Genomic DNA, 27219 nt, shown 5'->3' on the forward strand with positions numbered 1-27219 from the left:
GCAGCATAAAATGCTGATTGTAAGGCAAGAGTATAGTCTTTAAAGATTAAAAGCCATTTGCAACACTCAGTGGTTGGCATTTCTCAGTTTATCTGTTTAATAACTACTAGGAATGCAAGTGCTGCACACAGTAAAGCATGCAGACACTTAACCTTGATGCATACAAAGTTACTTCAATAGCTGTCCCCAACAGTTTCGTGTTTGTGCTTCTGATGTCAAATATGGCGATAAACTTATTTTAGCCACTTCCTGTGTGGACAACCTAAAACAGGAAACACCCACATTTAGAATAGAAAATGTTAGAGATGGGGAGCCTTTACTGTGAACTTGTTTTCATCAAAAATCTATGCCACAATCTTATAATTTTTTTTCTCTATTTCCATTCCATTGTTTTTCATTTTTTGATGTCAGTTTCACATATTTACCTGAAAAAAAAAAAAAGGTCACACATAATGTGCTTTGTGACTTCATTACAGGCGTTTTAATCTCATGCAAATGAGATTAAAGTGTTTCTTATTTCCATGATGACAAATTTCTGACCAAAACCAAGATTAGCACGCACTTCTCGATTTATTATGCCCGCGGAAAAAAAGATCTTATGATGATGATTACCTGGAAAAAGTGTCATGGTGTGCATCAACAAACTGAACCCGCCTAGTCTAAATACTGTGAAACAGAACCGAGTATGTTTCATTTATTAATTACACATTCAATTTTAATGCATTCCATCCATTCAGACATTTTTGAAAAACAAATTTTCAAAACCTTTTTGTCTACATTGTGTAAACGCATCTAGCTCACTTATTTCCTAAAATTTAATTATTACTTCTTATATTTATTAATAACTTGCTTTTTTTGCACGACGGAAAAAGTTGAAAGTTTCAAATTCTTTTGCAACATTTTTTTCCAACCTCACTCAGACTGGCATTTTTACTTACATTTGACTCATTACATACTAAACCATGGTTTGCACATTTATCATAACACAATAGGATGCTGACATAGAAACGTAATACAATTTTTCTAAATGTGTATGGAATATTTATGCATGCATGTCACTTAAATATATTTGTGTTAAGTGCTAAATGAACAAAATGTTTTTTTTAACAAAAAAAAAAAAAAAAAAAAAATCTGTTTACCACATGACTGCAGGCCCCAAAATTAATATTTTTCTCCTGCATTATTACTTTTTACTATTTTTGAACAAGCTATGAGTAATATTCATTATGTGACTGGGATTAATAATCTTTAAAAAAATATATAGGGAAATAAGTTGATGTATTGTCTTGAACTCCTGCATTAAGTGCCTTGTGCAGTCTTCATCTTCAGACACCATATCATCTCCCACGCACAGGAAAACAGCAAACAATAGAAAAAAAGCTGACAAGACTGTGGGTGAAATGAGATGCAGTTAACCACATCCCTGAGGCCTTCACATGCTGGTTAGATGAGTAGATTTTAAGTGTGAAAACGTCACCACAGAGCACAAGAAATGAAACGTGTTTTGCATTACAGAAGCATACTTTGCATTTGCACCATGAATTCGTTGCAATTGTCATAGCATTGTCAGAAGACTATATTTACCAGTTTCTATTGTATCTACATTCTGAGACCTTAAAGCAAAAATAATGCAAAATAAGGAACTGAAAACTGCACTTAAATATATAAATGCATTTATTTTCCTCTTTTATGGTCTCACAAAACACACACACACAAAATACAATAATTACTATATAAAATAAAATGTTTTATCACACATCACGCACCAACCAGCTCATAGACAAACTATACACTTTTGTTTTGCACTAAGTAAGTTTTACTCCTAAGAATGATATGAAGATTAGCTGAAAAAATCTGGTTAATTGTACCTAAGTATGGTTCTCTCTCAAAACCATGTTGAGATCACATAACCGTAATTATCACAACCGTAACGATCACATAACTGTCTAGATAATAAATACAAACATGACGCATCCACAGTAACAGGAGTTAGTATAATGTTCAGTACCTCTTTTGTATTAGACTTTTAAAGCGACAAATAAAAACATGGGTGAAATTACCTTGAAAGGAATAATTCATATAAAAATAAAAATTCTGCCATCATTTACTCACACTCACCTTACAAACAAACTGAAATTTGAAGTTGTTTTTCATTTATAATTTTCTCCGCCACTCTCTAAATCTCTCTAACTTTTGGCCCTCTAGTGGTTGAAGTATAAAACTACTTGCGGAGGAACATTGTTTTGGTCATGTTTGGACATGTTGTCTACAGATGATCACATTTTCAGTGCAAAGCTCATCAAAACTCTCCCAAGTAACATAAGACAGACGGAAAATCCCAAGAAACTGTCATATGAGCAGGTAAGTAGCTTATATCCCACTGTTGTTTTGACCTACTGAAATCAATTATTTTAATTATTTTAATAAATGCTATTCATATCAGATAATGGTGGAAGCTACTTGGCAAGACTATTTATAGGCAAATAGACCAAAGAAATCACTGGTTAAGAGATGTATTACACCTATCAACATACACATTGTTTTATGAACTTAGTGCACAGCAAATGGATGCTATGCAAACTATGTTGATTCTTGTTTTATTACTGGTACTGTAGCTTTCTCTTTTTGCTTGCAAACTCTTTTTGGTTAGTATATATATTAAACATTCTTTCCTTTATTTATGGATTTGACGTAAACACACACAGACGAATGTTGAAAGTATGCAGTTTACGTGAAATTCCAAAAACTCTAAAATGTTTTTTAGTTTTAATCTAAATAAAGAGAAAAAAAAATATATATTTATAATGATTTAAGGTAAGACAAAACATGGTTTGGAAGATTCAATTTTGTTAATTGCTAACAAAAAAAGTCAATATTTTGCATTGTAAATCATGACATAAATTGATTTCAGAAGACTATATATCGCACAATCGTTTTTTTATATAGTAAGCTTATAAATCACCATCTACTTTCCTTATATATGGACAAGAACAGCTTGGACATTCTGCCTAAGATGAAAAAAGAAAATAATAGTTTAGTAATAATAGCTAATAGCTAATAGTTTGAAACAATATGAGGGTGAGTATATGATCGAAATTGTCATTTTTAGAAAACTATTTCTTTAATGACACCCTTACCATCAAAATATGGCTTTAAGTCAATAAAAATCACTCTAAGAAAGTCCCATATTACTATCCTTCAGTGAACATTCAGGCATCTCATTCCATTGGTCGGTACGGCTCTTGATTTCTCTTGGTTCGGTGCTGTTTGTTCCTCGGGCGAGGTAAAGGAGGCGGATCTTCCTCATCGTCGTCCTGAGGCGGTGGTGGGGGTCTAGCACGGATCTGGGCTTTGGGTTGATTTTGGGTTCGAGGTGGGGTTTCCGGAGATGGGTTGCAGGGCATGGGGTCTTCTTGTGGGATGGGGGGCGCTGGTTGCCCCCTAGCGGTCTGTTTGGATCTGTTTGTACCGGTAGGTGCTGGGGTAAGATCTGCTAGCCTGAACTCTTCTTCATCTGGAAGATAGTTTCAATTTTACATTTTACATTTTTTTTTTTTTTTTTTTTTTTTACAAGTTGCATGTTGTGATCTAGACTGTACTAGATGGTAAAGCTGATCTGTTATATGAAGTGGACTGCTGGGGATTTTTTAGAGAGCACGATGACCAATGTCAGAGATGAATAATTATTTACATAATATTTACTAAATTATATAGCAACTACTAATAGCAACTTATTGACTGTGTAATCCTGTTGTAGTTAATCTTCATAAATAAAGAAATTGTTAAAAACATGAAACCAAGTAAACACTGCAACCAACAGATCGCTTATTAATCTAATCCTAGTAATTTTCTAAAATTAATACCAAGTAATGCTAATTATACATACTAGCAAACAGTACATATGATACATTTGCCGATAAGCTATTCTACTCAAATTTGAAAGTGTGGATTCTTAGAAAACCTGTTTTTTTTTTTTTTTTTAGTGCTGAATGTCTCAGAAAACCACATAAAGACGTTTGTATACAGGATATTAAGCGGAGCTTGGTTGTATCTGTTTTTTAGATCTGTCTGGTGCTGCCTAAACAAAGAGATCTGGAAAATGTCTCAGTAGTTTTCAATACAGTGTCCTAACATATTCAAAAAGTACAAATATTAAGCATTAAACTTTTTTTTATTCATGTTGAATCTAATACAAATGAGAATAGAACTGTTGTAAAAGGCTTTGTGTTCCTGTTTTAAACTGGTTAATTATGACGAATAGCCAGTTTTTTAAAGAAGGTAAGAATTATATGTTTCGTTCAAAATTGTATAATTTTATTTTAATGACTGTATTTAATATTTGGCATTGCGTATTGTGGCAGAAATCTTTCAGCTCAACAAGGAAAACGACACAGCTTCAGTTTGATCTTTTGTTGAAAATACAGATGCTCGTTGATTTATTTTAGAGGCAATGAAGATGTCGCTCACCTTGTATGCGCTTTGTGCGTTGATGACAGCTTCGACATGCACAGATGACGAGAACACAGATCAGCAGCAGTAGAAGAGCTCCTCCGCCGGCTAGGATGCCCACCATGAGCCAGAAATCAAAGCCAAAGAGTTTAGTAAGACCTGGGCCAGCACCTGTAAGACAGGAACAGATGTCATAAAATCAATTAACAGACACATGGATCATTAAAAAACATCTGTTTTAAACCCTACAAACTGCATGATGCGTAATACTGTACAATCCAGTGTTATTTCATGAGAGAGTCAAATGTTTGGACACACTTTACTGAATTTGCTCTTAATTACCGTGAAATGATTTGATCTGAAAACTACCATTTAAATGCTTAGGATTAGTTTCATTTTAATGTCCACTGCTTGATGATTTGGATTGGACAGTGAAGTAAAAGCATCAACAAGTGTGCAGCATGCATGTTCCTCCTTCAGTTATGCTTAAAAGGCCGGAATCTACAGTACGACCTAATACAGGACCAAGTGAACCATTTTTAATTTAGTCTGGGTTATATTTTCTCATACTTTGCATTGTTTTGTTGCTTGCAAAGTGGAGGAATTGTCAAGCATGTTGGCAAATTTAAATACCTCTGAGTCTGAATGGAATCAACTAGAGCCGCACAATTCTGGATAAAATGAGAATCATGATATTTTGATTTCAAATAGAGATCGATATTTTCAGATGATTCTGAATATAGGCCTAAAACTAAACAAAATAACATGTAATTTACTAGACAAAATATTAATTGGTGGAAAAATGTTTCATTAATTTGAATAAATTATTAAAAACATTATTTTGAATGAATTCAATAACTCATTAATAATGACTTGTTTCATTATTGGATGAAGATGAAACTGTGTTTTTGAACAAATCTTTTGAATGAATGATTCAATGACAAATACATATACAACAGTCACTTGTCGCCACTTAGTGGCATAAGATGTAATTTAAACAACCATTATTTCAAAGTTAAGTTTGTTTCAAAAGATGGTTTGCTCTATTTTGATCGCTATTGTCTCAGTGTTTTTATCCTAACTTTAAACTTTTCTCTCAGTACTTCTGTGATATTACGAATATTTGTAAAATAGAAATAACTACTGTGTGGTTCGAAACTGCTCTCTCTGGCTCAGCGCAACAGCAGCTATGAGTTTGTCAAAGGTTTAATAGACATGGGCGAAAAGTAATTAACACCACCTTTGACATCAACATAAAGGAAGAAGTTTCTCCTGTTTATTTTATCTTAACTTTTTTTCATCAATACATAATTCCTAAACTTGTGTCATTTCATAGTTTTGATTAACTTTGACATTGAATAAAGAACACTGGGGGGAAAAAATTTTGTTTAAATTTTTTAAAAAGTAAGTGTTTGTGCTGCCTTAATTTTAAGCTATATTTAACTTGAAATGTGAAACTACATTAAGTGACTTGGATTTTTGAGTTTTCTCAGCAAATTCAGTCTAGGGAAGTTATTCTAAAGTTACGATACCTAATTACAGTAGCTTTTTAACAGGGTGTCCAAACTTTTAACTTCTCTTCAGTTAGTACACAGTTTAATATCATTCTGCTGAGTCAATGCGCACTTGAAAAGTACTGTTGTTTTTACGGTCGTTGTTTCACAATTGTACGTCAACAGAAAAAAACAGGAAACAGACAAAACCAGTGCATAAACTTTATGAAGCAAAAGTGAAACTGTGAAAAGTGCCAGAGCTGCCAGAGCTGGACATCTTAATTTTTTCTTACATCAATATTTAAGTTCAGGTCTGTTCAAAACCCCAAAAGGGCTAGATTTTGTTTTATGTTTCCTTAGAGACAACACAAGAGCAGTTTTAACAAAGATAAAGATTGAATAATTAATTATAACATTCAATCGGTACATTCAGGAATGAAAAGCATGTGAAATAAAAATAACTTACATGATACTGGAATACTCTCACTTTTATCTTTGCTGACAGGATTGCGTGCCTCGCATGAGTACCGTTTATTCCCCTGTAATTGAGTAGGTGTTAATAACAGTGTGTTTTTATCCTTCAGGATGGGTTTGTCTTCTTCAAACCAGGATACAGTCAGATCTTTTCTGTTTCCCGTGTTACAGGTGAGAGTAGCGGTGGTGTTGCAGTTCTCAATCTTCACAACAGGTTTAGGGGCCTTTTCTGTAACAGAAACATGGTGGTTATTTTCTACTACTGTAGCTACTATAGAAATATACTGTCTTATTTTGTTATTATTTTTGTTGTGTTTGAAGGGTAGAAATATTGTCATCTTACCATATACTTTAATTTCCCAATTTCCTTTACCAATCTCTGTACCATCAGAACTAGAAACGATGTAAGTATATGTGCCTGTGTCCTTCAGACTAACACTTTCAATTCTTAATGATCCATCTTCTTCCTTAGAAACACCTTTAACTTTTGTTTTGATATCCCCATCTCTCCAGGCAAGAATTTTGCCATTTCTGTCATGGGTCCATTTTATCTCAGCAGGTTTCCCATTGTTTTCTGATGTCAGCTTTATGATGCAGGATGTTTCCACTAGTAGTTCTTTCTCACATATCTTTACTGAGACTATAATAAATTAAATTATGTTAGTATTTAATAAAACTCAACAGGGTTCAACTGCTTATATGTGGTTCACTTTGACAAAAAAGTGTAAAAATGGAGAATGAATAATTCTCAGTATGGGTTTCTTTTTAAAATAAATTTTAGTTTGGACACAAACCTTAGACAAAATTATTGAACACAGTTCAATATTCTATTCCCACCATTAAAAAAATTATACAGTTCATTTAACACACACTGACTCAATATAACAACAACAGGATCTGTCGTCACACTGTACGGGGTAAGTTGTCACAAACAGCCTATTAAACCATAATTTAAACAGTAAACCTATTATTAAAAACAGCAAAAATGTAGCGTTAAAATACCAAACCATTGTTTTGGCCAACAGAACTTAAAGTTGTGTAAAATTACAACATATATGACCTGACCTGACATCTATGAAGAAAACTGTTCCGAGTTAAGATTTTTCTTTGTTATACAGTGACTTGTTATAATCTTTTTATAGTTTTTATGTGTGTTTCTTTTGTGTTTCCCTGTTTATCCAACTGATAATACAAAAATAATATGATACAGGAACTTCACAAAAACTATTATAATTTAAGACCACTTTGAAATAAATGTCTGAAACCAACAAAAAAGTGCTTGATAAAATAGGCATTTGTTACAGACATTCTGTTGAGGTCTCTGTGAGATAACTATAATAATAAATGTTTCAAAAGAGAGCTTTAGCAGCGATAGGAAAGAAAAACAAAAAAATGTTGGGTCCCCAAAAAATCTTTCAGTCAAAAGTTCTTAAAAGAACTTTTGAGAATTTCTTTCTTATTTTCTTATTTCTTACTTTTTCCACTACAAAGAACGTTTCACAGAACCATAAATGCCAATAAAGAACCTTTAATTTTAAGAGTATAACACTGGCCTTCCCTATAATTTGACTGCATATCTAAATATTGTACTTTCTGTGAGTCTCTTCTATTAAATTGACGCATGAACAAACTGCAGTAGTTTACAAGTACACATCACTAAATTTGCATTTAAAAGTGACCGAAAAGGATAGTAGATAGTAGCATTTATTGCATTAATTGCCTTAAGGAGATATTTTACTGATCTGACACTTAAAAATGGCCTTCACTAGCATTTCTTTGATGGTGGCAAAAGTGAATTCAGATGTTCCTACATTAAGTTAACTGACAAAACAACATGATTTATGGTAACTTATAATATTGAGTTGACATAAAATAACGCAGTATGCATGAGAAACTTTTTTTTAATATGCATTACTATTCTTAATATCTTTTAATCATATTGTAACTTTTGATCTCAACTAAAATATATATATATATATATATATATATATATATATATATATATATATATATATATATATATATATATATACACAAAATAGATAATAAAAACAGCTTTTCCACTTCTAACATTTATATACAAAATGAAGTCACAACCTACCAGAGAGTGCAGCGAAGCCACAGAGGAGTAAAAATAACAGATTGTGTTGGCAGCTCATTGCTCTTCTGAACACAGCAAATGTTCCAGAACCTTTTCACAATCAACTGGAGGAAACAGAAAGAATTTCCTGTTTGTGAGAGTTGGCGGTTATGCAGACAGAATCATGAACTGAAGATGTCAGTTGTGCAGAAATTGACTCGGTGCTTCACAGGTGTGGAAGAATGTCATCTAATGTGCTGCGGTATGAAGCAGGTGTTTCTGTCTGTCTAACAAATATAGAATGCATCTGATGTTTTGAGATGTTGGCCAGCTATTTTTATCTTGATCCTGCGGACTAGAAAGCTGTCAAGCACTGATTTAAAGTAAATATATATTTATATATTTTTAAATAATTAATAGATAGAAAGGTTTTCTCTGGATGCTTTGCACATTATCTTATACTGGATCTAGGACAGTGGTTCTCAACTGGTGGATCACGACCCAAAAATGGTTTGCATGTCTGTACCAGTGACCTGGTGGCTTAAATACATAATTGTGTGACAATTTAAATGCATACAATGCTGCCATCTTGTGAGCAACTTTTCTATTGAAACACCTTAATTTTGTTCTAAATACAAATATAGAAATGATATGTGCATTAAAGAGGACCTGTTATGCCCTTTTACAAAGTCTTGAGGCTTTTTTAGAATATGGTTTCATGCCTGAATATCGAAAAATACATGATATTTCCCATATCTGTTTAGTTCTACCAGAAAGACTCGGGAGGCAAGATAACGGAACACTGAAACAGCAAGCAGAATATATAAGGTTAATGATCTTTGGCGTAGGCCCCGTCCGTAGCTCACGTCCTGAGGGTTGGAGACTTTGCATTTCCTGCCTGAAGCTGAAGGCAGGGGCGTAGCCAACCCCCGGGGAGTATGGACAGGGACCATCCTGGTGGTGGTAGGGAGGATGGAGGTGAAAGTTTGCGTCAGCATCTGCGAACTCAGACAAGTGTAAGTACCAATCTTTTATACTCCATGTGTTAGATAATGATTGGTTAGATCTGAATTAATAAGTGACGTAACACTTGAGTCTTCCCGGCAGAACTTGCGCTAGAGCTTCATTTCCTGTCTGCCCCTCCTTACTAACTCAACCAGGCCCCACCCCTTTATTTTGCAAAATGCATTGGGCAGGAATTATTTAAATGAGGAATATTGTGATGTGTTTGTTCCTAGAAGAAAAAGTCAAGACTACAATGGAGTCATTTCAGGGAAAAAGTGTGCCCTTAATAACTCCTTTTGGAGTGACTTTGTGCTTTAGAACTTTGCAGACCTTTTTTCATGCTCAAACAGCAACATTACACACTAAAGAGAGTTAAACATGGAAAAAAGCACAACAGGTCCTCTTTAAGCCATGTGAATGATCTGTATCTATTCTGTTTTAGATTAGATGTTTTCAACCCAGGGACTCCCTAATATACAATTAGCAATGAGCAACATTAACAAACATTATTATGCTACATCTTTTGCCAAGACCTGGATTCATTGTATCATTGTACTGTATGACAGAGAGATTTGCATGTCTTTAATGATGGTTTTAAATCAATCATCTTTGCTTCAGGAAATTTGATCATTCCCACTTCCTAAGTCATGATTATGAACTTATCACGTTCAAGTTTCGACATGAAAGGGCATTCATGTTCAATTTTTCACCTATAGGAAACTCATAATTCCGAGAGCACATGAAGGCAGCATAATTTCCACATATACTAAATGAAGCAAGTAGGCAACATTCAAGCTATTTTATGAATAAATTATTTTCACACAATTATATTATTTCACAATATCATTTTTTTAATCAAAGATGAGTTTTAAGAGATAAAATTATTGACTACACTTTAATAGGACTTTAATAGTTTTCTGTAAGTCTTCTCCATATAATTGGTAAAAAAAAGCCAAAGAAAACATCAATATTTTTTATTTTCTTTAGACAATATACAATATCACTCAACATTACTCAATGCCTTATTAAATATTACACATTTGCTGGAGGTAATGCCGTAAATGAGTCCTACCTGTTGTAACTTTCCCATTGTCTTCTCTTAAAAAATATTATCAAGGTGAAATCTACACATTAAAAGTATTGTTTAGTCGATTCATCAAATGAAACTATTTCTTCACAAAAGCGGTTTATTCAGCATAGTGAAGCTGAACATTTATTAGTTCTTTTGAACATTCTGTCAGTATAAGTCTATGGGATTTTTTTCAAGTTTTGATTTCAAGTTTTTTGTTTTTCCAAGTTATTTCACACTGAAGGTCTGAGCCAATTTTGGTCATTGTAGCTTTAAAGCTCTAGGAGGAGGTAGAGTGTGGAGTCAAATCCATGCCACATATATTTGCAAAAGAAAATAAAGTTTTGCAGAAAAAAATAAAGTATTGAGCAAAAAAATAAAGAATTGCAAAAGAAAAGTAGTGCAAAAAATAAAGATATAATTAATTACAAAATCTGAGAGCTGTAAAAGAAGCAAAAATTTTGATCCTATATTATCTCTGCAACAGATTTTTTTGCAGCAATGATTTTGCAAAAGATTTTCCATGGTCACGTGATCTACTAATCTATCATTCTGTGCGTTTCACTTCATGGCATTGTTTTGACATTGGGGTGGAGTCATGAAATCGTGTTCAGCGGGCCCCACCAATCATTCACCACAGCTCCCACCAAGGGATGTCATCGACTTGATGCTTCATGAAACACTGAAGCAGCTGAATCAAATGTGCCGTAATGATTCGAGGCTTCGAAACAATCTGACACCCGTCTCCACGGTGACCCCTAGTGGTCAGAGCAGTGCAAATGCAACAAAACTCAGGCCAAACATGCATTAAAAATACACTTTAACAAATGTATTGCAAAAGTTTTATTTAAAGTAAATCAATTAAATGGAATTAACTAATCATCTAATAAGATTAAATATAGAGTGTCTGTATAATTTGTGTTCTTTTATCAATTTTAAAGGCTTGTTTCTCTGTTCCATGGCTCAAGCTAAACAGGCCAATAAGAGATTAATAACTACCATTATTCATTTTAATTATTCTAATGTATAATTAAAACATGTACAACTGTATAAAACTGATCGGAGATCAGGTAAAACCATAGGGTAAAGCCCTAGACACTTGTTCAATAGTTCTCAGTGAATCTGCATGATTCATGGGCTCACTTTATCATCGCCCTCTGTTGGTGAAATATTGAAATTTCGAACTGTTTCGAAACAGTGATGACGTGATGAAGCCCTGAAGCCTCGTTTACTAAAATCACGTGACTTTGGCAGTTTGATACACGCTCCGAATCACTAATTCGAAACAAAAAGATTCATGAAGCTTCGGAGCTTCATGAAGCAGTGTTTCGAAATCGGCCATCACTACTAGCACCAGCACCACCAACATTATATGGAAACACAGAGACAATGCTGGAGTTGTTGTGAAGATCACTGAATTGGACCGGGAGGATGGCAGCACTGAAATTCCCAACACCAAATTCAAATCCCGCGCAAACCTGGACAAACGCACCGGAGAACTCACTTAAAAGTTATTTGAAGCTCAAACACACTTGAGTTACCGTCGACATCAACAGTGAAGAGCAAAGAAAAGTTAATGTAGCCTAGATGAAAACTATACTTTCACATTTCATTATCAGTCATCATAATTGTTTACATAGCCTATATTACAGCTTTGTTAGAAATAATTTGGTAGCTAATGTATTGGTCCTGGGTAATATTTATAATAAAAAAATATATTTAAACATTAACGAACACATTTTTTTTTTTCATATTGAAATAACAATATTGATGAATAACAATACAGCAGTGTTATTTAAGTTTTTATTTTAGTTTTCCAGTTAATAATTTAGTGCTTCAACTTAAAAATATTTCAGTTTATTGCCAAGGCAACATTTTGACTAACATTTAAACTAACATTTATGTTTCATTTTATTTTATCTTTATGTGAACTAAAAGAAATTATGTTTTTTTTTTTTTTTTTTATAATTTTAGTTTTGATGTTAATTTTAGTTTAATTTTTAGTAATTTCATTTTGTCCTTTTGTCATGTTATTATTTTTTTATATGACTATTTAGGTTTCATTTATTTTAATTTTAGTTTTAGTTTTTTCAGTTAATAATTTTAGTGCTTCAAATGAAACTTATTTCAATTTATTGCAAAAGCAACATTTCTTAAATTTTCATTTAATGTATTTCAACTAATATTTATATTGATTTTATTTATATTATATTTCAGCTTAATTTCAATTAAGAAATTCAACAGAATTTTTCTTTGAATTTTCGAAATAAGTCTTTCGTCTATTAGAATAATCGTGTCATCACGTTCACACCATTGTATCAGTGTCCAGTTTGAAGAAGACCTCATGAAATATGTGTTCATGTGCTGGTTCATGTTTGGTGCAGGAGAATGTGTGAAATACATCTATAAAAACTTAAAAACACTGATACTTTATTCTGTATATGAGCTATGAGCCATGTGGCTAGTGTTGTTAAATTCATCGCGGAGCTCTGCGCTGAAATTGATTATATTCTGATTGTAAAAATTCCTTGTCAGTTTTCCTGTCCTGTAACCTGAGTCTCGTTAAAAACTGCATTTGTTCGTTTTTGGGGGAGGGTTCACAGAACTTTGTTGAGAGAGTATTTCTGGATAATTCATTAAATATAATGAATCATTTTGTCTGATGGGTCCAGATGCTACATGGAAATTGTTTTTAAAATGCAATAAAATTAAGAATCTGTGATTTGTTAAGTCTCTCAAACCTCTATTAAACTGACAAAAGTACAAAGAAAAGTTTTCACTAAACAACTTTATTGTATCTTGTTAGTATAATCACATTTTGATTTTGATGGCTGCAACACACTTCAGAAAAGTTGGGACAAAGGCATGTTTACCACTGTGTCACATCATTTTTCCTTTTAATTACAATTTTTAATCATTTGGTAATTGAGGATACTAATTGTTGCAATTTTGCTAGTGGAATTTTTACCCAATACAAGACATCTGCACAACAGTCTGTGGTCATCATTGTCTGATTCTCCTTTTCATGATGAGCCATACGTTGTCAATAAGAGTCAGATCTGGACTGCAAGCAGACAGTCAGACACATCCACTCTACGGTGTAGAGAGTGTCTAGAAACCACTCTGATGAATCATGTGCAGAATGAGGCCTGGCATTATCTTGCTACCCAGGAAAGATGCCATCTTGATGGCAGTTTATGTCTCTGTACAATCCAAATATATGCCTCTATGTCAATGGTACCTTCACACAAATGCAAGTCACCCAAGCCGTTTTCACTGATGTGCCCCCATACCATGACAGATGTTTTTTTTTTTTTGTTTGCACTTGTTACTGATGAAAGTCTGTATGGTCCCTTTCGTCTTTGGGACTGAGAAATTGATGTCAGTTTTTTCCAAAAACAAGCTTAAACATGGACTCGTCTGACCACTGCAAACATTTCCACTGTCTTTCAGACCATTTGAGATGAGCTCGGGCCCAAAGAACTCAGCATATAATTGATGAGTAGCTTTCTCCTTGTGTAACAAAGATTCAAGCTGCATTTTTTGATGCAGAGCCAGACTGTTAAAGGGATAGTTCACCCAAAAATGAAAATTTGATGTTTATCTGCTTATCCCCAGAGCATCCAAGATGTAGGTGTCTTTGTTTCTTCACTAGAACACAAATGATGATTTTTAACTCCAACCGTTGCCAATCCAAATATATGCCTCTATGTCAATGGTACCTTCACACAAATGCAAGTCACCCAAATAATGCTAATGGATGGGAACTTCTACAATAAGAGTAAATAAAACTTGCTTAGACAAGTCCAAATTAAACCCTGCGGCTCGTGACGACACATTGATGTCCTAAGACACGAAACGATCGGTTTGCGTGAGAAACCGAACAGTATTTATATAATTTTTTACCTCTTAATACACCACTATGTCCAACTGCATTCATCACTCGATTCGTTTGGTCTTATCGCGCTCTGACAGCGTTTCGTGTCTTAGGACATCAATGTGTCGTCACGAGCCACAGGGTTTAATTTGGATTTGTCTAAGCAAGTTTTATTTACTCTTATAGTCCAAGTTCCCGCTGACTTGCATTATACCACTGACAGACGGAGTTAAAAATCATCATTTGTGTTCTACTGAAGAAACAAAGACACCTACATCTTGGATGCGCTGGGGGTAAGCAGATAAACATCAAATTTTCATTTTTGGGTGAACTATCCCTTTAAGTGAAAACTAAATACTTTGCAATCTTGCTTTGAGAAATGCGATTTTTGAATTGTATGACAATTCATTCATGACATTTGGCACAAAGTGGTGAGCCTATTACCAATTCACCTGCTAATTGTGGACTGTTTAAAAACAGTGTAACTTGGATACAATATTTTCATTTTTATTTTGCTTCTGTCCCAACTTTTTTTGGAGTGTTGCAGCAATCCAAATTAAAATTTTGTTTAAATTCACAAAATACAATTATGTTGGTCATTGAAAAAATTGGAATCTTTTCTTTGTACTTTTACTGTTAAAAAAAAAGTACAAGAGAATTAACAAATCACAGATTGTTTTTTATCACATTTTACAAAATGTCCCAAGTCTGTCCCAATGTCCCAAACAGTAACCACACATCTCTAATGGATGTTACTGCACTGGCATCTAGATTGAGTGTGTATAATGGTGGAAACTATTCATGTGTGTACATGCACTTCAGTAGCCTGTTCAAAATAAAAGTCAGAGGTCACAGTCTTTCTGTGACAAAATCAGTGCTGAAATAAATAGTAACAGACTTATAATAGTTTACATTAGTAATGGAATTTTTGTGGTAACTGCCACATTCTTCCAAATATATGGTCGCCATTTGCTTTCTCATTAAGGTTTTCAGACATTAACGGTATATGTTAAGGCACAATTTTCTGTAAAGTTGCTTTGAAACAACTTGGATTGTGAAAAGCAAATAATAAGATGCACTTGCTCGTCAGCTAAATGTATTTCTTCCTCAATTTCAATTTACATTTATGCATTTGTCACAGAACCAACAATATAGTAAACAGTGTCAGATTTATTAGGAAGCTATGGGAAACAAGCTAAAACAGAGGTGAAAGGCCAAGAAGAGAATATATTTCAACTTGAATTTCCAAAAAGTTATGCTTTCTCTCAATCTGAATGTACCCGTTGCTCCAGACACCCCAGTTCACTGTTTTAGTACAGCCTGAATACATATTGTTAAGAAACAATGAACAATTTAAGATTAAATGGGATTTATTCATCAGATCTCAATGAGCAAAAGTTGTTTTGTTCATAAATGTTTTGAAGAATCTAAAACACAAAATGCAGTGTCACTGCATTATTCCCATATTATTTATTTATGTGATTTAATAGTTTTAATGTCGTAAAATGAAGATTTTACACCATAATTTTTCTTAAACAATTTTCAAATTCTTTTAATTATCAGGTTTACAATAGATTTTGAGTCCCAGATTTTCATCAACTTTGAACCCAACTGTAAATATATTTGTAAAACTAAACACAAAACATAATCCTCTTTATAGTCATTTAAATCCATGATCAAATGATGTTCCTCTGATGAAGAAATTCAAAGAACACTCTAAATGCATTATATGTGATTTTGTGATGTGATTTACATGCATTAATAACTGTATATATGTGATTTTGTCAGTAGCTTTCACAGTCCAACAATCTATCATCGGCAATCTGAACAATCTGTTCAAGTGCCTTCAGTATCAGAACATCAATGTCATCCTTTGTGTCAGTCTCATCATGGTAGTTCTTCACTGGGAAGATGTTTGGCAATGGCACACCTGTTTTGGCACTGCACAAATCCACCTGGACAGGAGAAGAATGTTAGATCGGAAAATAAGATGTGGCTGTTAGACAAAATCAGATCAACATGGGCAATATATACAGTAGTGTGAAAAAGTGCTTGCCCCCTTCCTGATTTTTTATTTTTTTTGCATGTTTGTCACACTTTAATGTTTTAGATCATCAAACAAATTTAAATATGAATCAAAGATAACACAAGTAAACACAACATGCAGTTTTTATATGAAGGTTTTTATTATGAAGGGGAAACAAAATCGAAACCCACATGTCCCTGTGTGAAAAAGTGCTTGCCCCCCACTGTTAAAACATACTGGGCCCTATTTTAACGATCTGAAATGCAAGTGTCAAAGCGCAAAGCGCAAGTAACTTTGTGGGCAGGTCTTGGCGCTGTTGCTATTTTCCCGGCGGGATAAATGGCTCTTGCGCCCGGCGCAAATCTAAAATGGGTTGGTCTGAAGTAGCTTCATTATTCATAGGTGTGGTTTGGGCGTAACGTGAAATAAACCAATCAGAGCTTCATCCAACATTCCCTTTAAAAGCAGGTGCGCAAGTTCCATTATGGATTGCTATTATTATGGCGTATTTACCAGGCGCACGCCAGGAGCGGTTCACAGCTGAGGAGACTGATGTTCTTGTAAGAGCAGTGAAAGACAGAGAAGTTGTGTTGTATGGGGATGGGAGAAACCCACCCAAAATAGCGTCGGTTAAACAGGTTTTTTCACATCTTCGTGGCACACCACAATGATTTCCGTCATCTCATGTGTTAATATTTTTTTAGTGTAACATATGATTTGCAAAAATAACTGTTGCATCTGTGTAGATTACATGAGCAAAGTGTATGCGCGTTGTGCACGCTATACATTATGGTCAAGCATGCGCCCTTAAAATAGCATAATGAACAACGCGCAACGCGCCACTGACTTTAGACTAGGTTTTTTCTGGTCAGTGGCGCAAGTGTTTAATGGAACAGCAAAATAGCACCAGGGATTGTTTGCGCCGGAACACGCCTCCTTTTTTGCGCTGAACTGCCCAGGGAGCACAAGTTCATTCACTAGTTTAGCGACGTGCTTCTGTGGAGGGAAAAGCGCGCTTTGCGCGGCTGCAAAATAGGAATGACACATGCGTCGGTGTACAAAGTCAGTTGCGCTGGGTGCAAGATAGGGCCCACTGTGGTTTATCACACCTGAGTTCAGTTTCTCTAGCCACACCCAGGCCTGATTACTGCCACACCTCTTCACAATCAAGAAATCACTTAAATAGGACCTGCCTGACAAAGTGAAGTAGACCAAAAGATCCTCAAATGCTACACATCATGTTGAGATCCAAAGAAATTTAGGAACAAATGAGAAAGAAAGTAATTGAGATCTATCAGTCTGGAAAAGGTTATAAAGCCATTTCTAATGCTTTTGGACTCCAGTGAACCACAGTGAGAGCCATTATCCACAAATGGCGAAAACATCCCAGTCAACACGTGAGATCATGCGATGATCACAGTGACATCACACAATCCTCATACTGTGATCCTCAACATGTGTGTAAAGCGTGAGCTCAACATGAGTCCATCTGATCCTCATACTGTGATCCTCAACATGTGTGTAAAGCGTGAGCTCAACGTGAGTTCATCTGATCATTATACTGTGATCCTCAACATGTGTGTAAAGCGTGAGCTCATTGTGAATGCTTCACACTCCGGTCCAGTTGGCGGTGGTAAATGCACCATCTAAGCTGGTCTTCCAACCACCATAAAACATGTAAAGAAGAAGAAAAAGTTGTGCATGGTATTGTTACACCGCAGAAATGGTGAGTGGCCTATTTACATACTTTTAGATGTGCAATGTGGTCTGGTCTTTTTTTTTTTTTAGCAGAGTACTGCTCACACATGCTACATGTGCACCAGCAATTTTACCTTCAGTAATCACACCAAATTTGCTAGCTGCAGCCAGTTTGCATATCAGTATTTGTGAATTGTTAGGCCTGTTATGTCAGATCATTACAACATTACTAACTTTATATTTCAATATATTATTTGTTTTTATTTATACTTATATTTCAATAATTAACAAGCGCTGTAAAACAACAGTAAGCAAGAATGCTGCACTGGTGGAATAGCGTAAACTATCATTGCTCTTTGGATAAAAAGATGAAGTACGCCTACTCTTAGACACTCATATTAAAGATAAAAAGCCTTATTTCACCACACTATATGACTAGTTTTTTAACAACAACTTCTATCTGCGGAACTGTAGCTGTTTTATGTTAAAAGCTTCAACGTCACTTCCCATTTACCAAAACTCAAAGTGACTGACATTCATCCTCTTATTAACATAACAAGCAACTTTACCCAGACATCAGATGCAACACTACATCATTAAGAATGTAAAGTGTAGATCTACATAAGTGTAGTTTAAAGTACTTTATGATACACACTTTCTTTAGGATACACAACAATTGTCCAAAGAAGACTTCTTATAGCATCAGACAATGTTCTCTGTCTGTATAACAGAACTGGGAAAGATGGGAAGAAGGTGTTGCCACCTGTGCTCCTGACATGTTTGAAAAGTAAGTGTTTAAGTTTTGGTTTGTGCATCTGGATGCTGCTATAGAAATTGTAATGTTAACACCTTGCTCTTTGTGTTTTTAGAATGTGTCAGGTCTTTTCACAAACAAAATGAAATAGAGGTGAAGAAGCTAAAAGTAACCACCAGAACAACACCAGACGCGGAATGTATTCGCAGAAATTTTTTTGGCCAACGCCAGCACCAGGCTGAAAAGGAAACCAAGGAAAAAGCTGACTTTTTGTTTGATTGTTTTTATTGATGGAAATAAAGAATGTGGGTGTAAAAGTTTGAGTTAACTGAATCATTTTAGATAACAGTGAACTAACACAATTATTGTGGTGTTATATGGTGATCTTACAGTATGAGCACACAGTGAGTGCGCAGTGACATCACAGTGACCAGAGTATGAGCACACAGTGATCACAGTATAAGCACACAGTGAGTGTGATGTGACCTCATATTTCCACCACAGTATGAGTGCACTGTGATTGTGCAGTGACCTCATGTTGTGAACAAAGTATGAGCACACAGTGAGAGCTCTGTGTGGTTACACTTTAGTTCACTGTGACTCTCACATTATGACCGCATCATGAGAATATTGTGAGCTCATAGTGACATCATTGTGAGATCAAATTGTTGACTGGGTAACCTTCCCAGGAGTGGCCGGCTGACCAAAATTACCCCAAGAGCACAGCGACGACTCATCCAAGAGGTCACAAAAGACCCCACAACAACATCCAAAGAACTGCAGGCCTCACTTGCCTCAGTTAGATCAGTGTTCATGACTCCACCATAAGAAAGAGACTGGGCAAAAATGGCCTGCATGGCAGAGTTCCAAGATGAAAACCACTGCTGAACAAAAAGAACATAAAGGCTCGTCTCAGTTTTGCCAGAAAACATCTTGATGATCCCCAAGACTTTTGGGAAAATACTCTGTGGACTGACGAGACAAAAGTTGAACTTTTTGGAAGGTGTGTGTCCCATTACGTCTGGCGTAAAAGTAACACAGCATTTCAGAAAAAGAACATCATACCAACAGTAAAATATGGTGGTGGTAGTGTGATGGTCTGGGGCTGTTTTGCTGCTTCAGGACCTGGAAAACTTGCTGTGATAAATGGAACCATGAATTCTGCTGTCTACCAAAAAATCCTGAAGGACAATGTCTGGCCATCTGTTCGTGACCTCAAGCTGAACTTGGGTTCTGCAGCAGGACGATGATTCAAAATACACCAGCAAGTTCACCTCTGAATGGCTGAAGAAAAACAAAATGAAGACTTTGGAGTGGCCTAGTCAAAGTTCTGACCTCAGTCCTATTGAGATGCTGTGGCATGACCTTAAAAAGGCGGTTCATGCTCGAAACCCCTCCAATTACAACAATTCTGCAAAGATGAGGGGGCCAAAATTTCTCCACAGCGCTGTAACAGACTTATTGCAAGTTATCGCAAACGCTTGATTGCAATTGTTGCTGCTAAGGGTTGTCCAACCAGTTGTTGGGTTTAGGGGGAAAGCACTTTTTCACACAGGGCCATGTGGGTTTGGATTTTTTTCCCCCTTCATAATAAAAACCTTCATTCATTTACTTGTGTTATCTTTGATTCATATTTAAATTTGTTTGATGATCTGAAACATTAAAGTATGACAAACATGTAAAAAATAAAAAATAAAAAAAATAATCAGGAAGGGGGCAAGCACTTTTTCACACCACTGTACTTATAAAATTGTCTTTGGATGATATCACATACCTTCTCTTTGATCTTCTTGCTAGTGTAGATCTTCCTTAGATCATTTTTGACCAGCGGACATGCTTCATCCACTTTGGTCATGACAACCACTTGAGGAATCCCTACAGCAAATGCAGAGGCAATGTAAAGGTTTTATAAGTTTTAAAGTTTTTTCCTCAACAAAATTGAGCACATTTGTGTCATTTTGCTAAAAGGTATTTACATATCTACATAACTGACCCACATACATTGTCTGGTCATATAAATAATTAATAAGAAATTTTGAGCTTGACAATGCCCATGCACTTGCAGCCTGTATAAATTTTGTCCACCTACACACTGAAAAAAACAACAACAAAAAAACAACACACAAACCCAATCCACTTTATGCCCACTTCTCTCTCCCATGTAATGTAATGTAATGTAATGTATGTGAGCTTATGAATGAAAATCATAATCAGACATTCAGTGTCAGTTTTACCCATATCACGGATTCTCAGGCGGATGATCTTCAACTTGTCAACAAGTTTATCATCTGTGAATTGGACTGTATTTCCATCTATGACGTAAACCAGGCAGAAAGCCTGATCGGAGAGAGTAGGGTCACAGATTTAATGTTCATCCTTATAAGTGAGTGCCTGCTCCTGGTTGAACTAAAAGATGGGAAATTCAGCAAATATGTTAAATGTTGTACCTATTGCACACACACTAATTTTATGTTAAAATGATAATGTAGTGGTTTATTACTTTATAGCCGTCCTTCACGTGGCCAAACACAGCATTGATGATGTCATCTATTTGTGGCCCATGCAACACAGGAGGTTGTAAGCCCATTGTGTCCATGAAGATGAGGGGCAAAGATTTTCTCCCACTTCTGATGGTGAATTCTTTGAGCTGCAAATGAATACCAAAATATAGAAGCACAAATATTTGAACAATTTCCAAGAAATCCTCATATGATTAGTTAAAATGCTTAATACAGTGGGCCAGCTGTTATTTATGTGTATTTTTAAAAAAAAAAAAAAAACATGCAACTACTGTATAGGTGACAAATACCTACTTCTCTTGTGAAACCACCAGCCGATGAACTAACTAGCGCTCTAGCGGAGATCCGTCCTTGAAAGGCACTATCGATGGAATTGATAAAGCTGGACTTTCCTGCTCCAACTTGTCCAGCTACCAGGATCTTGATGTCCTTTACATTTGGATCACTCGGAGAGAAGTTTTGCAGCTTCTGTTTCAGAGCTTCTTTCTGTCTGTGAAAACAAACTACAATTTTGTGCCCTACAGAACTTTACTTAAAGCAGATTTGTTAAATGTGGCAAAATGGAGTCTTACTGGCTATATTTGGAATAGAATTACCACACTACACTTTTTCTCTTTTTATTAACAGAAAATATATGAATTTATTATGTCTGTGGGCCAAACTGCTGCCATCTAGAGGAAAAAGAAAAAGAACTTCATGTCAGGTCAAAATCATGTTATGAAAATAATGGCCAGTGTGGAATGGTTGCTATGTGGAATATTTATTTTGAAATTATCCAACTATTATTTATCAAAGTTTGGTGTATATAGTAATAATAATAATAATAATAATAATAATAGTTTTGAAGCATCATCTTTGCAGCTACAGCCATAAACATTAATTTCACTTTCTCTGTCTCTGTAAGAGTGTGTGTGTGGGTGGGTGTGAGAAAATGTACTCTGGATGTTTCAGTCTCACTCTTTCATTTCTGTGTGTATTCAACATTGCAGATGATATATACATTTTATACAACACATGTTTTTTTTTTGTTTGTTTGTTTTTTTTTTTAAAAATACATGTACATAAAAATGAAATAAAGTAGGCTTACTTAGAAAGATGCTTATGTACATGTATAGCTTACCCCCAGTAAAATTTCCTCCATGGTTTATCCAGTTCTAAGAGAAAACATAAGCAATTAAGTTTGGTAGTATCTCTCTGAGAATATATCTATGGTGTGTACATATGTGTTCTGTATATAAATATAGAAAATCATATGGAAGAAATTTAAGACCCTCTCACCTGAATTTGTTTTTGGTTGATGCGCTTCCTGTTGCACTGGCTTTGAGTCTGCTGCTCCCATTTTTTTTTTTTTTTTTTTTTGTTCCCCCTTCGATATATTTATCTGTCCTGGAACACAGTTGGCTTCTCACTTTAAGCAAGTGAAATCAGATCTGCGCAAGAACCATTATATAGCATAGCTAGCTATATCTCTATTTCAGTTTCAGTTTCAGTTTCACATAGCCTAATCTGCCCCCACCCATTCTTCTTTTTTACACCAGACTCCATAATGACAAAGCAAAAAAAACTGCAGCTGACAAAGACGTGAATGAGCTGTGCATGTGCATGCTGTGTTGCCACGCACCAGCCCAGCAAGCAATAGCCGTCATTTCAACGTCTCGGTTAACTATAGACCCGATATAGTCCGGCTATGTGTAACCCACTTTTAGCCAAAATAATGTTTCATTTGGTTACATGCCGTTTTTGCCAAAATAAATTGCGAGATGTTTGATATTGCATCATGTAAGTAGTGAAGTCAACAGTGATTACAAGGTGTATGGTTTCACATCTTTTACATGTTATATTGCCTAGGCTGTGCGTAGCCGTGATTTAGCTCGTAGTCAGACCGGCTATTTGTAGCCCGCATATAGTCAGTCCTGATTTATTGTAGTTTTTAGACAGGAAGTGCTTGAGATGGTTGTTATCTATTGTTAGCTCTTGATCACTGTTGCCAGAACTCGCGATAAACTTTTCCGCATTTTACAACTGTTGGAGAGCAAGTAACATCAAATGTTAAAGCAAATGATTTCCTACTTTTGGTAAGTATCTGTGTTTTCATTTTGACATGCGTTCATTATTTATGTACATCATGTGTTATCATGTGTAGGAACTGTGACATTTTAGCGGGTAACAGTGCAGACTCGTGGTTAGATTAACATGCTACATGCACATGTAGTGTTTCCTTGTGCCCTAAAACTCTCTAATTATCTCAATACAAGGGGGTAAACATGGAACCTGTGCACCCTATTATGATTTGTTACAGAAGCCTCATATATCTTTTAATCTTTTGATCATTATGATATGAAAATATGAGTTTTTGATTTGACAAGGCAAGTTTATTTTGTATAGCACATTTCAACAACAATGTTCAAGGTAATTAAAAGAGCTTTACATAAAACATGGAATTTATGGAATTGAAAATTAATCAAGTTTTTTTTTTTATGAACCAAAAAAATATTGTTAACCTTTTTTATTTAACTTTTTTTGTCAATGTTTTATATTTTTATTATGTTTAGTTGTAATTTATTTATGTTTATTTGTATTGTATTTGTAAAATTTAAGTTTCATTATTTTCTTATTGTGTATTATCTTTTTTCTAAATAAAACCTTTTTATCTTTAATTTGTTTGGACAGATTGTCATTTATGAGAACCTGTAATATATAAGAGAAAATAATCCTTTAGCCATTATTTTGTTGTCTATTGCATGTAGATGTAATCATTCATTAGCATTTGATGACTAGTCTATTCTTGGGTGATGGTTAGACGTCTATTAGATTTTCTCTGACAGCCCAAATTCAGCCTTATTTTAGCCTAGGTTAGATCCATATTCAGTGTCTATTAGACATAAATATGTAGTCGTCTAATAGTTGTCTAATTGATGACTAGTCTATTTCTGGGTTGTGGTTAGACATCAGATTTTCACTGACAGCCCAAATTTTGCCTTATTTTAGCCTAGATCCATATTCAGTGTCTATTAGACATAAATATGTAGTCGTCTAATAGTTGTCTAATTGATGACTAGTCTATTTCTGGGTTGTGGTTAGACATCAGATTTTCACTGACAGCCCAAATTTTGCCTTATTTTAGCCTAGATCCATATTCACCGTCTATTAGACATAAATATGTAGTCGTCTAATAGTCGTCTAATTGATGACTATAGTCTATTTTTGGGTTATGGTTAGACGTCTATTAGATTTTCACTGACAACCCAGATTTTGCTTTGTTTTAGCCTAGACGGCCGGGCTATGTTTTGACGGCTATTAGACGTCTATTAGACATAAAATTGCTTGCTGGGAGTGATGACTTTATGAGCTTCTCCATTGTTTTCAATTCAAACTATTGAATTTAAATTTCACAGTTTATTCTTGTGATGCGCTCGTGTATATTACTCATTATCAAAGGGCTTTAGTTCATTCCAGTTTCTGAATCTCTTGACAGATTGTTTATTTAGAGACCGTACATTGTACTTATTCAAACACAACAATGAACTTCATTGAACTCATATACACATACAAAAACTTAAACACAATACAAATATAAATACAAATTTATTAAACATATACACATAATATAAAAACTTCATATATACACAATACCAATATAAATACAACTTTAATAAACATATACACATAATATAAAAACTTAATATATACACAATACCAATATAAATACAACTTTAATAAACATATACACATAATATAAATATAAAAAGTTCATATATATACACAATACAAATACACACAGTACATTACACACAAAATAGCAAACATGTCAAACTCTAAAATATATTCCCAAAAGTACAGAAAAGAATGGGAGTTAATCCCTGAATTTAAAGGTGCCCTAGATTAAAAAATTGAATTTACCTCGGCATAGTTGAATAACAAGAGTTCAGTACATGGAAATGACATACAGTGAGTCTCAAACTTCCTCCTTCTTATATAAATCTCATTTGTTTAAACGACCTCCGAAGAACAGGATATACTTACGCGATTAGACATGTTGCATGATGAACACTTTGTAAATATCCATTTTGAGGGTTATATTAGCTGTGTGAAATTTGTTTATGGTGTTTAAGGCAAGTGCGAGCTCTTGGGGTGTGGAGCTGTCCGCGATTTCTGGCCCTCTAGCGGTTAATAAACAGAACTGCACGTGTCTTGCAAGAAGAACATTCTAGCCGGAGCTACTTTTCTCCTAGTATGTCTATGGCGAGTCGCGCAGTTACTGTTATACTCTGCGGCGAGTCCTACCAGTCTGGTCTGAAATAGTCCGAATATAAACACTTATTATGTACCGTAATGATTCAGGATAAGACAACAACACGGTTTGGAAAATGGATTCATGTTGTATCATTCTCATTACACAAAAAAAGTTGCGGACTGCAGCTTTAAAGGGTGGCTGAAGCCCTGTGGGCAATGACACAAGGGCTTACTGTCTGTATTGCAAGACAGAATTTTGTGCCAAGTTGTCTGACATTAAAAAGCATGCATCAACTCAGAAGCACAATGAGAAGTCCAACCCCTATAATCAAGCAAAGCAATCTACATTGTCATTTGCTCCAAAAAACACGGACTCTTCGAAACAGGCAGATGCAACAATGGCAATGGCTACTGCAGAGCACTGATCCATTCTGTCTTGTGACCACATTGGTAAGGCATGCAAAGCTGCTTTTTCAGATTCCAGTGCAGCCACACATTTTCGGATGCACTGTACCAAGTGTACCGAAATGATCAATGGGCTGTTGGCACCATATTTCGTTAAAAGACTGATATGGTAACTGATATTGGTGACAGCAAATATAGCCTCCTCCTTGATGAAAGCACTGATGTAAGTGTCTCAAAGTACCTTGGGATTGTAGTTGTATTTTAGTGAGGACAAAGCAAATGTGGTGGCCACCTAGGCCTTGTTGAGCTGGAGGGAGGGGATGCTAGATCGATAGCCAGAGCAGTTCTAGATTTTCTTGGGAAGTGTGGCCTCAAGAAGGAGAACTTGCTTGGCATTGGCACAGATAATGCATCTTTAATGACAGGAGTGTACAATGGTGTGCACAAAATTCTGAGGGAGGAGAATGGCTTAAAACATCTAGTCCTCATCCGCTGTGTGTGTCACTCACCACAGTTAGCTGTAAGCTCTGCCTCCAAAAACACTCTTCCACGTAGTGTGGAATTTCTTGTTAGAGAAACATATAATTGTTTTTCTATTTCTGCAAAGCACAGAGAGGCGTACAAGGCTGTCTATCGGACAATAAACTGTGGGGAGAAGCCTTTACTGATAACAAAGGTCTGTGCCACACGCTGGCTTTCCATAGAGCCAGTTGTGTCCATAATTCTGGATCAGTGGGAGGAGTTAAAATTGCATTTCAGCCTTACCATGTCAAGTGAACACTGTTACATGGCAGATGTTCTACATTCCATGTACAGTGACTCACTGAACCTCCTGTATCTCACTTCTTAAAATCTATCCTTGGTGAGGTACAGTCTGCAGTTAAGGCTTTTGAGGGGGAACGGTCAGATCCGCTCAAGCTGCTTGACTGTTTAATGAGGCTCATAAAGTCTGTCTGCAGCAGAGTCATCAACCCAATGGCAAAAATTGATGTCCTTAAAGGGCCAATAGATGATCACTGTGAGATATTCTGTGTGCAGGTAAATGGTTGGGAAACCAATGGCCTAATTCTTCGGTCAGAAAGAACTGCAGCCACTCCAGAGTGAATGTGGTTGATCTTATATTTATTGTGTGGATAT

At 35.3% G+C, this 27219-nt stretch overlaps 2 protein-coding genes across 3 annotated transcripts; both read right to left on the minus strand.

The window, feature by feature from the left end:
• Window positions 1-1643: 1643 nt before the first annotated feature.
• Window positions 1644-9950, minus strand: si:ch211-132g1.1 (T-cell surface antigen CD2). Of its 2 annotated transcripts, XR_010896684.1 has the most exons (6): window positions 8518-9950; window positions 6760-7056; window positions 6409-6645; window positions 4468-4620; window positions 3138-3514; window positions 1644-3008 (listed from the first exon to the last, which is right to left on the minus strand). XR_010896684.1 is itself a non-coding variant. In XM_067404274.1 (5 exons), exons 1-5 carry the CDS (start codon window positions 8573-8575, stop codon window positions 3219-3221), a joined length of 1041 nt encoding a protein of 346 aa, XP_067260375.1. In that variant the 5' UTR covers window positions 8576-9948; the 3' UTR covers window positions 1645-3218. The 2 variants fall into 2 exon arrangements, 1 of the variants encoding a protein (XP_067260375.1); XM_067404274.1 differs by having other exon boundaries at window positions 1645-3514; window positions 8518-9948.
• A 5250-nt stretch (window positions 9951-15200) lies between these two features.
• LOC137032512 (interferon-induced protein 44-like) lies at window positions 15201-23112 on the minus strand. The gene is made up of 7 exons (XM_067404275.1): window positions 22723-23112; window positions 22565-22598; window positions 21739-21934; window positions 21426-21572; window positions 21160-21262; window positions 20700-20800; window positions 15201-16402 (listed from the first exon to the last, which is right to left on the minus strand). Exons 1-7 carry the CDS (start codon window positions 22781-22783, stop codon window positions 16232-16234), a joined length of 813 nt encoding a protein of 270 aa, XP_067260376.1. The 5' UTR covers window positions 22784-23112; the 3' UTR covers window positions 15201-16231.
• Window positions 23113-27219: the final 4107 nt, after the last annotated feature.

This window comes from Chanodichthys erythropterus, chromosome 12, assembly GCF_024489055.1.
Source record: "Chanodichthys erythropterus isolate Z2021 chromosome 12, ASM2448905v1, whole genome shotgun sequence".
Classification (NCBI taxonomy): Eukaryota; Metazoa; Chordata; class Actinopteri; order Cypriniformes; family Xenocyprididae; genus Chanodichthys; species Chanodichthys erythropterus.

What these genes read in the sequence shown, in the direction of transcription:
- si:ch211-132g1.1 (XM_067404274.1), bottom strand. Translation starts at nt 8,575, where the DNA reads ATGAGCTGCCAACACAATCTGTTATTTTTACTCCTCTGTGGCTTCGCT. An exon ending in TTGGGAAATTAAAGTATATG is followed by an intron (nt 6,646 to 6,759) that starts GTAAGATGACAA and finishes TTTCTGTTACAG; the next exon opens with AAAAGGCCCCTAAACCTGTT. An exon ending in TGAGAGTATTCCAGTATCAT is followed by an intron (nt 4,621 to 6,408) that starts GTAAGTTATTTT and finishes CCTGTCTTACAG; the next exon opens with GTGCTGGCCCAGGTCTTACT.
- LOC137032512 (XM_067404275.1), bottom strand. Translation starts at nt 22,783, where the DNA reads ATGGGAGCAGCAGACTCAAAGCCAGTGCAACAGGAAGCGCATCAACCA. An exon ending in TCAACCAAAAACAAATTCAG is followed by an intron (nt 22,599 to 22,722) that starts GTGAGAGGGTCT and finishes GTTTTCTCTTAG; the next exon opens with AACTGGATAAACCATGGAGG. An exon ending in CCTGAGAATCCGTGATATGG is followed by an intron (nt 20,801 to 21,159) that starts GTAAAACTGACA and finishes CATTTGCTGTAG; the next exon opens with GGATTCCTCAAGTGGTTGTC.